The following is a 12185-nucleotide window of genomic DNA, read 5'->3' as shown; positions in this document are numbered from 1 at the left end:
TTTATCAAGTATAGTACTGTCAACTTTTGCATTGTATGTTATACAAGTTCAAACCAAACCCCCTCATCTCCCTTGAAAAGTAGGCCTGTATAAATGTCACGGTGATGCATGAGGAAACTTCATTGTAAAACAAAAGCATGTCAGCCTGTTGTAAATGTTGTCTAATTTATTTAGATGTGTTTGAGGGTTACATCTGTAAACTATAATCAGTGGTAAACAAGATAAGACTTTATAATCTATTTTATAAATCTAGAACAATGTCTTGGACTCCTATTATTATTGTGCAGCTTACACTTTTCTTACTCTTCTCCGCAGCACAATAGCTTTGCTAGAAGTAGAACTTAACACTACAAAGAAAATCCTCAAGTGAAGCCAAACATTGAGAAATCTGTTCCTTTATTGGCAGTTTCATTGTAAACTGTACTATGGACCTACAGCTTTTAGAGTCAAAATGTGGTACATGCTTTACCCTGAAAACAAAACACGATTAATAGGATTGCATTTGTTTGGGATCATCCTGTCACCAATATCTCTCATGAGTCATGTTGAAATATAAATGGCAAACACAATAATACCACATGTACATCTCTGGAGTGTAGATTGCCAAGTCATCTGCATGCGCAACATACTGCTGGAAGCTTTCATTAAGCAAATCAATTATGTAAATTGAATGACCTAAAATAGATCTTTGTGGAAGTCCTTTTGATATCACAAGCCACATTAAAGTTGACGCTGCAGACCAAGATGAGCATTTCATGGTCCTAGAAGACTGGACCATGTATAATAAGTGAGTTCTGCACACTGTCCATTTCAGTTCACTTTGAAGGAGTGAAAAACAAGCAAGTTCTGCTGGTAAAGTTCTTCTGGGCATTGGGAGATATGGGTTCTATTTCAGGTCTACCACGGACTTCCTGTATGATCTTCAGCAAGTCACTTCACCCTGCTGTGTGTCAGTTTCCCATCTTTAAAATGAGGCTAATTACCCTAACTTATACAGACGTTGTGAGGCTTTACTACCTTACTATTTATGAAGTGCTTTGAGATCCTGTGTTCAAATGTGCTCTTAAAAGCACACAAAATTTTACACTGATAACTAGCTAAAGTGTTTTGGTCTGAGTAAGAAGGAGGTGATAGATCAGCCCCGAAAGAAGGGGCCACCAGTTCAAAAAATTCTGCTGAGGGGGACAGGATTTTTCCAAATGTCCCCATGCAGTGCTGCCCCATGTTGTACTGTGGATATTAGAGAGGCCGATGAGAGGGTCTGACACAGCCTCCTTTTACAGGGTGCATATTTCATTATACCAGTGTCATCCCTAGTTACACAGCAAAGTTATGTTATGTAATGACAATGGAGCTGCATGATTATTTCCACCTCCAAATCTAGGCTGCTATGCAGAGATCAAAAGAACTGAAAATGGCTGCCATCTGACTGTGTTCCGTCTAACCTTGTCTCTGGGAGTCGAGCATTTTGAGTGTTAAGGAAAGAAGAGGGATGAGGAAAGAAGAAAAGAAATGAGGAGATTTGGTGTGATTAGAATTGTGATTGTGTTGAATACTTGTTATATTAGGGATTATAGAACTAGATAATGAGGCTGGGATGCACCTATCCTGAAGGGCACTTGTTGGGTTAAAGTATGATTACCAGATTATCAGCAGGGTTTGTTTTCCAGCTATCGGTGTCCTTTTGGAGTAACTGTGCCGTAGGGGGCCTGGGTTTCTCTACCTTACAGACATCGGACACTCGATGTTGTTTGGCTGCATAACTTCCCTGCTGCTTGGGACTTGGGCTGTATTTATTAGGCCTTTGAAAGGGACAGAAAAACCCCAAGAGGATTCCTGTCTGGTGTCGTAGGCTAGGAGGCTCTTTCACAGTTGCTAAGGGCAGCAAGCAAAATAATGCCCTATTCCCCAACCAATTTGGACATGAGCTACTTCTGCAGGCTATGTGGCCTTCCAGGCTCCTTCCCAGGGAAGATCAGCAGGTGATGTAGATTCCTGGCAACAAATCCCAGCTACCTAACCTCTGTTGGTCCTCAGTACATCCCTGCGACCGGCTCTGGGTAGAGGGTGTTCATTGGAGAGGGGTCTCCCAGTACTCTGAAGGGAGGGTGTCCACCCTGTCGCACTGACCCAGGAGAGTATTTGGTACAATCCCTGTGACTATCCAGGTAGGATTTTAATCAAACTCTCTGAACTTCTGGAAGCAGAGGCTAGAGGCCCATCCTGAAATTCATCAGTAGAATAAATCACTTTCTGAGACATGATCACCTTTGGCCTTATTTGCTTTCGAAGAGTGAGGAGAAGCTCCTGTTTTTGAGTAACTGCAGTGAAGACTCATCAGATCATTGATCTCCTCCTGTCTGTGTCATTAGCCAAGACCTCCCCAGCTCCAGACTGCAGAATCAAGTTGTGAACAAGACTGGCCTGCTGGTTAGTACAGCAACAACAGACTCTGAAAACTGTACCATGAAGAATAAGGCAACCTAGTCAGGTCTCCTCCCATGATTCATAATGCTGTGATTATTTGATTTCACAATGTCAACCAAAAAGGCAGCCCTAAGCTTCAATACAAGGCTACAACTAGAAAATAATTTAGGCAGGTGCGTTGTGCTTTAATTATCAATGCTTGTACTTCTCTGATGTTCTTGGTCTTGGACTCTTACAAACATAGGCTTGTTATGTCTGTCTGCTGCCAGTGTACATTGCTGCAATGAAAACTATCCATTTAGTAGCTAACTTTCAAGATTTTTGGATCACTCTGATGTTCAGGAAGGTCTGAGTGCTAATCCTGGGTCTGACATTGACTATTTCTTTGGCTTTGGGCAAATCACTTAACTTCTCTGTGTCTGTTTTCTCCATTTGATAAATACTAATTGACCTCATATATGGGTTGTGGATTAGTTAATGTTTAAAGAGTTTTGAAAATGGAAAAACTCCATGTAAAGGCAATGTTATCATTCCATTTTATAGGACATGATACAGCCTCTAGTTTAAATACACTAATTCTTAGTCCTGTTAAAATGAGACAAACAGGGAAATTCACTTCTCAATGTTTCTATGGTAACCATTTAAAAAAAGCCATAGTTTGCATCCTCATGCAATTGGATAAAGACAATGTCTGTGCACCTCAGGCCACTTTAGTTAGACTTACTAAAACTGTGCCATCAAAAACTATGGACAGATGTACAGAATATTAAAAGAAATTCCATATAAACTGAACCAGTGTCCAAAAAACTCCAAATGGCACCCCAAACACTCTCCACACCCCTTTACAATCGCTCACCCCACTGTACCCTGGGAGGAATTCTGGGAAACTGATAATTCTGGGAATTTTCAGGTAATGCTGCAAACTCTGGGGTCTGATAAATCAAGGAGGGGGAATATAAAGGTAAGGTGTCATTTTTAACTTTGAATTTTGTGGTTTAACAGCCTGTGTTCATCTGTACTGACAAACTGTGACAGGGCTGCCCTTTGATACATTGTGGGAGGGAGGCAGCTGTTCCCATTGAAACCAGTGGCAGTAGTAACATGTCCAAGGATAACTTTCACAGGACTGCAAAGTTCTGGCCTGCAGAACTTATGGGATCATAAGTTACTTTGTAAACCCAGAGCCTATAAATTCAGCCAGAGATGCTAGGCTCTGGGGTTAAGAGGAATTAGCATCGTCTTTCATCAAGGAGGTTGCTCTTATCTGACAGAGCCTCATAGGCCACCAAGACCAACAGCTTGAGATCAGGACTGGAAAAAAGTGCATCCTCCTGCCAAGAACTCTGCCTCTTCATAAATTCAAGTAGAAATCATGGGTGAGTGCCACCAATGCTTCCATCACTTGTGACTCTGACCTCTTCCCTTCCTGGATGGTAGAAGAAAGTAGAGAGAACCTGGAGCCTTTCTTAATGGAGATTTTCAACATCTTCTGTAATGTGGCAAATCTGCCACCCAGCTTCACACCTGCAATAATTCAACATGTAGTAGAGAAACAGTCACTCAGTATTAGAGATGTCAGGAACCATTAACCGTTGTCTCACCCTCCCTTTCCTAAGCAGGCTGGCAGGGAAGAACGCTACCTATCAGATTCCAGTAACCTGGATCCCTCTTACCCTGGCTTGAAGCTGGGGTTGGTTACCTTTTGGAGAAATGTATGTGTTGTGAGGTTCAGTGACTTGCTCAAATTGCACAGTATGTTGGTGGCAGAGGTGGGGACAGAACCCAGATTATATTATTTCGATGCTTCCATTTCCAGTCTGGGGGGGTCACAGTGACCATCCCAGTTAGAAGCAGAGAGGTAGAGGAAGGGGAAAAGGCAGCATGCAAAGGAAAAAGATGACCTACCAAAAGATTTGCTTCTGATGTTAGCCCATCTGATTCCCCCACTGATACAATAAGACATAATGCACATGTCCTGCTTATCCTCCATTATTCTATTATTCTACAAGAAGCCACAGCAAACATTCAGCTGCAGCTATTCTAAGGCTCTTTATGCTATTGGTTTCTAATGCCAGCTATTGCCATAACTCTGTTGTTCTTCTCACAGGCTGTGTAGTTTATCAGAGTTTCATCCAGCTAGCCCTGACTTGGTTAACTCCAATGAGACCACTTGTCTACGTAAGGGTTTGCAAGAATGGACCTCAGGCAGTTAATTAGTAGGGAAGCTTATTTTTTCATATGGGGAGTGGACAGAAAATCTGAAAGCCTGTCTTTATGAGTAGACCCCTTTGTTTACAGCTCTTTGTTTTCTTTTGTGAAGGGCTCATGATAAATGGGGTTAGGTTAGCCCAATATTTAAATGAAATTCATAGGAATTATTCATTCCATAATTGTTATTGTGAGGTCATGTGCTGTGTCCCATGTTTGTGCTGTTGTACCAAGGGATTTATTTTAATAGAAGCCTTTAAGTAACTGGCGTTCTTGCTAATCATGGTGCATCTGCTTCTCTGGGTTCCCTGTTACGAGTAATTTAATGCTATTACTTTAGCTTGAAGGGCTCTGTGCCACCATCTGTCCGGGAAAGCTATTGATGGGACTATACAGAACATGGAGAGTCATCAGCAGAGGGGAGAGAGTTCTAAAGGGATGACTGGATTTCCTGTTGTAATATAATATAACAGGGTTTACTGTGATTATGGCTTAGATGAACTCGTATCTAAAGGTTGTTAGCTGCTATTTGAATTTGCTGGAGACATTTCCCCAGATGCTTATGGAGAGATGTAATATTGTTAGCAGTGAGTTCCAGGTAGTAACCACAAAGGTAAACCATTAAAATGTTTGTTTGTAAGGATATAAGTCCCATAAAATTAGTATTTAAAGAGCCCCAACCTCAAATGCCTACCCATCTGCAGCTCTCAGCAGCTCAACGCTCAGTGGCAAGGGCTTGCCAGAAGCTGCTCAAGCCAAGCATTTTCCTAATCAATGATTACTTTTTAATTGTTGTTTGCAGACCTGTTCCACGTTATAAACATCTCTTCAGAGTATGGCAAGGAGTCAGAGCAGACATGAAAAAGCTACACAGTTGAAAAGCAGGTTGTTCTTTCATTATCAAACCAAGGAAAGCAATATAACTTGTAAATTGATAAATTAAGCACAAGTACACTGTATCTTCTTGGCTGTTTCAGCGCATATTACTGATGCCTTTACTTTAGTCGTGAGATGAATTCACTCATTGTTCTAATAACTACTTTATAATCAAGTTGGGAAATTGCATAGTTCTTAATCTAACCAAGGTTCTCTCCTTCCCAAATTGTTGTGGTTACATAGTTTTTTCCTGTAAGCTAATGGAAAGCATAGGAGTATTTGACAGCATACTGCTAAAGGACCTCAGTTGGGGTGTGGTTTTGTTTTTGAGATGGTACCTGACTGGATGGTACACAGTAATCCATGTTTTGAATTTTTAGTATCCATTGGACCGACCCAGAACCCTGGCTCCAAACTCCCCTGACAGTTCAGTTCCAGATCTCAATTCTGCAGTTCAGGCCCAGCTGTAATTTTATTAAACAAAGTGCAGCTACTCTACAGTTTTAATATAAATCGGATAGAAAAATGTACTTGCTGCACATCAACACAGCTTGTACAAATAACCTACACGCAGGAAGAGCAGATATGTACTACCCAAGGGCCAAACTCTCATCCAGCTGCAAAGCTGGAGCAGAGAAGCTGGGTGGAAGGGCTGGCATGTCTGAAAGCTCCCCCCCATGCAGTACGCTGGGTGTGAATTAGCCACAATCATTTTAGAGCTGTTTTTCCAGACTCTGGACTATAGTAGCTGGCTGTGGTCCTCTACAAGCTCTGCTTACCCAGGGGTTTTGGCAGTTGGATCTGTGCAGCTCATGGATTCACTGGCCATACCTCTTGTTTACCACCAAGCCTGTTCTGTGGAGCCATAAAGGGGATTACAGCACGGAATACTCTGGCATGCAGGTGGCATAGCATGTCTCTGCATCCCTGCATGGCCTGCCCTCTTGCACACAGTGCTTCCATTGCACATCTGTGCCAGAGGTAGCAAGGTTTGCCTGTAAAGCAGTAAATCAGTGCATGGTCATACGGTTTCCAGCTAGATTTACAGTGGTCACCCATAAGCTGTTTTAATGACTCCTCATAAAACACACAGTCACAGTTGGCGCAGAGGTCTTTTCCTCTGGGATAATGTTTGTAATGAGAAAAAAGAACGAGTTCATGGAAATAGAAAAGGAATGGGAAATTATATAGCATCATAACAATGCTTAGCTTTTCAGATCAAGTAGATCTCAAAGCGCTTTACAAAGGAGGTCAGTATCATCCCCATTTTAAAGATGGGGAAACTGAGGCACAGAGAGGGGAAGTGACTTACCCAAGTTCACCCAGTAGGCCAGTGGAAATTGCCCCAGCTTGAGACTCAAACCAGCCTGATGACCCCTGGCCGTGGAGCTTAGCCTTCCCAAAGGCATTCTCCCCCATCTTTCTAGCAAACAACTTCCCCTGAGCACTTGTGCGACAGCAGAGAGAAATTCTTTTCACTTGTGACCACGCAGTGCCATTGCCCTATGCCACCTATCCCATCACCCTTAAAAACCAGTCAGTTGCCTTGAAGAACTAAATGATTGTACCTCATTGTTGGGATTTCCTATTGCGAGACTAGAGGAGTGTAGGCAATAACAGTGCAGATGCTAATGTAACTATTTATTTATCTATGGCAAAACCAGACGTTACAAGGTCACGACTCTACCAACCATACAACACAAACCAGACAATTGGTGCTAATGCCAAGTCACTTGTGACAAAGTAACTTAATTGCAGAGAATTTTGATCTTGGCTGTGATGATCGCGATACCGTTGGACTTCAAAGCAGTCAGGGATCATTGTTCATGTTGAGTCCATTCTTGACAAACTGCCAGTCACTAGTTAGCTGTTTTTGAATGTTAGAAAATGACTCTGTTTTTCAGTAACGTGTCTACACCATCCTGGGGCGATTGAGTGACACCAGGCATGGAACTGGCTCCACTGTTCGTAAGGAACCTGTTGCTTGGTAGAGTAAGATGAGTCAAACCGCTCACTGGGCAACTTCAAATGTAAGAGATTTCTTCCTGGCAGAGAATCATCAGCTTCTGAATCACAACATTTATAGATGCTTAGGATACTCAGCAGAAACATTTCCAGTTGAAGGCATGTGGATTACTTCCAGGAAAGTGTTAATTTTTTCTGATTAAGATGGAGAGGCCTGTTTTATAAGGAGCTGCTAAAGCATTGTAGATAGCAGTTTTTTACCTGAAAGCTAAGTCTCTAGCCCTAAGGGTTGTGGATAAAACCTTGAAAACTTGAGAGAGGCAAGGTGGGTGAGGTAATCTCTTTTATGGGACCAATCTCTGTTAATGAGAGAGACAAGCTTTTGAGCCACACAGAGCTCTGCAACAACATTGAAAACATGAGCACATTGATTTCTGCCTGTATTTGCAGAGAGCCTGAAACAATAGCTTTGGGAGCTGTGGGTTGCCCCATTCACCTCAGTAGGATAGTAACTCAGATGTCTAGTGCAGTGATGGTATTTTAAATGCCACAGTTATTACTTATGTTGACAGCAGTGAAATAGTTAAGGGAGGAGAGGGAGGATCACAAATCTGCACAATTTACTCTGAGTGTAGTCTCATTTCATTGACGTGTTTGGGAGAAGAGCACCATTCTCACACACCTGCCCCCATTTGAACCATGCAGCCACCATATTGGGGGGGGAGCAGAGGCAGGGGTACATTTGAGATGCACAAAGGGGAAGCAAATGTCTTAGAGCCCACCAAGGCACCTAAGCCCCTGCCAACCAGCCCCTTCCCCAGCCTTCCAGGCAGTGGGGGCCGAATTTATGCTAGCAGTGGAAGCCAAGTGACTTCCTCCCTAGCTAATGGCAGCTGCAAACATGAGGAGTAGAAACATAACTCTTTAAATGCTCTGAGAGCTGGAGCCCTAGGCACATGTCAGCTGTGCTAGTGCCTTAATCCAGCCTGCCCTAGATTCTGAACCCAGCAAGGGGGAGCCCAGCAGAGCCTGCGTGATCATATTTTGAGTATCTGTGCAATAGGCTGTGAATGGCACGTCACTGTGACTTGCTTAATGAGTGGAGCTTGGGAGAATATAGCCTCCTTTTCCCTCAGTTCAAGCCTTGCAGAAGTTCCTGCAATTTATATAGACAGTAAATACAATAAGAGAAAGCAAAGCTCTTCTGCCATCATGACAACTGGACCTGATTCCAGCCTATCTCAAACTTGCTATGTGGTGGGCAGTTGGTTTTTTATTAAAGAAAATACCCTGCTGTGCAGATAATCCTTTATTGAAGCACAACTCCCATTTGGTGGGAGTCTCATCTGTGTAAGAAGTACTGATGCTGGGGCCTCCAAGGTTGTAACTTGGGCCAGGAAAGTGGCTGGCTGGCTGGATAGCTCTCGTAAAGACTACAACAGTACAGATGCTGGTAGCAGAAAGGAAAAGCAGAAATGAGAAGCTGGTAGCAGAAAGTCAAAGCAAAGATACTTGTTCAGACTTAACTCAATTGTAGCTATGTTATATGAAGTGTATGACATGCTTTTATCAAGAATAAAGCTGAGGGGTTTTTTTTCTTCTTTTCCCCCGTCCATCTTGGTATCAGCTGTCGTCATAAAAACAAGTTAAATAAATTATCAGCATTTTGGCCTTCAAATCCAATGCAATTGTTTGCAGATCTCCATGAACGTTTATTGTTCTGTGTAAGTTATAATAGGCTTGACCTTAGGTACTGATTTCAGTGAGAACTGAGGATTCTCAGGCCGTTTCATGTTTCAAAGCAGGGAGCTATTATCTGATTGGAGACTTTGTCATCTGTAGTGGTAGGTCTTAATCCAGCCAACGTATGATTTGGCACTAAATATGTGCTCCATATTTCCCCCTGCTTCAGATTTCCATGTACTGTGCCATATAATGAAACTCTAGAGCACCATAATTTGTATCAACACTTCAGACTAGATGCTGTACTATTATTCTGTCTGACACATTTGCCATGTCTGCTAGGTTGCTGCCTTTTCTTAGACCTGATATGTTATGACATTACCAAATGTTAAGGTCATCAAGATTATTTAATGTTACTGTCATAAATATTTGGACAGGACTTGGCCACTGCTTACATAAGCATTGAAAGGCAGTAACTTGGTTTAAGAGGATATGTGTTTAATGAACTGCTAGCTGGATCCTCTCTATAAATTGTTTTTATAAATTGTTTTTAAAAGCGTGCTTCTCTAAACTGCACTATCACACTTTACAAAAAAACAAAGAGAGTTTGCTGTCGTTAGTGAAGACGTACCCTTCAGAATGTTTGAATGCAGAGCTTTGGTTCAGCCTATTATAGCTATGGGAATTGCCTGTTACATTTGGGTTTGGATCTTGATTTAACTTCCCCACAGTTCCAAGGGTGTCTTGCTGCTTTGGTCAGTGAATAGATAAGATGACCCAGTAGGTCTCTTCCATTTATAACCTCTCTGATTCTGGGGGTAGCATGTGATAATCTTAGACCATTGGGTGGTTCTGCAGTAAGGAAGTTGTGTGTTGGTGGTTAATGGCTATTGTTGAATATCACTCAGTTCATGTAGGGGAAATGCCATCTCTCTTGTGAATGTGCTTTGAGCATATGGCATGTAAAATATGTACGAGTAAAAACAGTGTTGTCTTTTCCTTTCAGAAAAAGAGCAGAGAAGAAACATGTGGAGAAGGCAGTGGAGTGGAGATCCTTGAGAACAGGCCATACACGGATGGTCCTGGTGGCATTGGGCAGTATACCCATAAAGTATACCATATTGGTATGCATATACCCAGTTGGTTTCGGTCTATCCTGCCAAAGGCAGCATTAAGAGTGGAAGAGGAGTCATGGAATGCATATCCTTACACAAGGACAAGGTACCTTTCTGTGTAGCCCTTCCTAGATTTTTAGATGAATTGAGGAAGGGACCTGAATGTCACTTTACTTGCTATGACTGAGTCACAATGACATCTCTTATGTTTCCATGAACATTCTTTAGAGAAACATAGAGGCCAAGTCCTGAAATCCTTACTCAGTCCTCAGAGATTTGAGTGAGCAGTCTGTGGAGGACTTCAAGACAATGGGCCAAATCCTGAAGTGTAAGCCAAGTTGTGCACCAAAGTGTGGAAAATCATTAATGTTTTATATGGGGCCTTGTGTGTCACACTGCATGTTCCACTTAACATTGCAAATATTTGATTGTTAACTTAGATTATATTTAAATGTATGTGAAAATGGCACGGTCATCGTGTTACACACTGTCTAATACAAGTGAAATTGGATTCACATCCTGACCCTGTTCTAGGTTGGAAAGTGGGGGAGAGGGGTGGGAGAACAGGGAGAGAGATTTAAAAATACATTAGAAATAAAAATAATAGACATTCTGGAATGTCTCAAATATTAATATGATGGGGACGTTATGATTATTATTGTGTATTTATTGTTTCAAAAAAACACATAACCCTACTCCTAGTAGAGTTTTTACCCCAAAAAGGGAAGAGAGCCCAAGACTTCATGGGGCCTTCTAGGGACTTCGCCATTGCCATTGATTTTATTTGGAAAGCATTCAGATATTATGGTGATGGGCAGCAGTATAAAACCCTAAGATAGATAACCCAGTATCTCAGTGCACGTCATTTATTCCAGTTGGGAGGAGAAGAAATGAAATTGTGTTAAATAGCAAATGTTTGTTGACTGCCTTTGTTTGCAGTTCTGAAATATTCTCTCTCCTGCTGTGACTCCTTTGTCAGTGGCTGGAGAGCACATTGCTTTGACCATGGGGTGCACAAGAAAGCTGATTCCCTCTGGAGTGGAGCTATTATCTGTGGTCTTGGAGTCTCAGTGTAGCAGAGCATTCCCATGTAATCCATTTCCTCAGGCCATGCTGTAGTTTTAAGAATAAAATGTTAAAGCAAAATCAATGGCTCCTTTTTTGTACATGCAGATTGCATTGTAAGTGGTATTTAAAGCACAAGATTAGAGAGAAATGGCCCAGATTTGCAACCAGTTTTTAGGTATCTGTTATGAAAGCACTTCTCTACTCCATCAAGTCTAATAGGTATTAGTCTAAGCTTCATTACTCTTCTCTTCCAGGTATACGTGTCCATTTGTGGAGAAATTTTCTATTGATATTGAAACGTATTATAAAGCTGATCCAGGAGAGCATGTCAATGTGTTCAACCTTTCTCCTGCAGAAAAAAGACAGACAGTTGTTGGTGAATATCACTTTTCCCCCCACTTTGTTTTCTTCTATCCTGACTATTGATTGCTACACAGAAGTTTTCATAGTAATTTTTTGTAGGGGAAGAAGCCTTGTCTAATGGTTACAAAAAAACCCTGGTAACTTGGAGTTCTGTTCATGGCCCTGCTACAGACCATCCATGACTCTAGGCAAATCACTTAATTTTTCCCATCTGTCTCAGCTTTTCCAACTGTAAATGGGGCTAATACTTCCATGCCTCATTTGGATGCTGTGAGGAATAAAGCTTCTTAAAGGGCTTTGAGATCCCAGATGTAAAGAGCTCTCAAAGGGGAAAGTATTGCTATTTTTAAAATAATTTTATAATATATTTTCTTTGGATGTGAAAACATTGTTCCTGTGTAAACTTTCAAAACATGAAGATCTTCCCCTTTTCTCCCATTAGCATCGCAGCAGTGGCTAACATTTCAGCATTAAATTCCC

General features: G+C 41.7%; 1 protein-coding gene across 1 annotated transcript in view; it reads left to right on the top strand.

Moving 5' to 3' along the window:
• Positions 1–12185, top strand: part of PITPNM2 (phosphatidylinositol transfer protein membrane associated 2) — a 166318-nt gene that overhangs the window by 87751 nt on the left and 66382 nt on the right. Inside the window, 2 exon segments of the mRNA XM_067539649.1 lie at positions 10166–10380; positions 11597–11718. Coding sequence (XP_067395750.1) covers positions 10166–10380; positions 11597–11718 — 337 coding nt within the window.

This window comes from Emydura macquarii, unplaced genomic scaffold, assembly GCF_026122565.2.
Source record: "Emydura macquarii macquarii isolate MOO-44397 ecotype Brisbane River unplaced genomic scaffold, CSIRO-AGI_Emac_v2 contig_554, whole genome shotgun sequence".
Taxonomy (NCBI): Eukaryota; Metazoa; Chordata; order Testudines; family Chelidae; genus Emydura; species Emydura macquarii.
The sequence above is the reverse complement of the archived record's forward strand: the minus strand, read 5'-3'. Positions and strand labels throughout refer to the sequence as shown.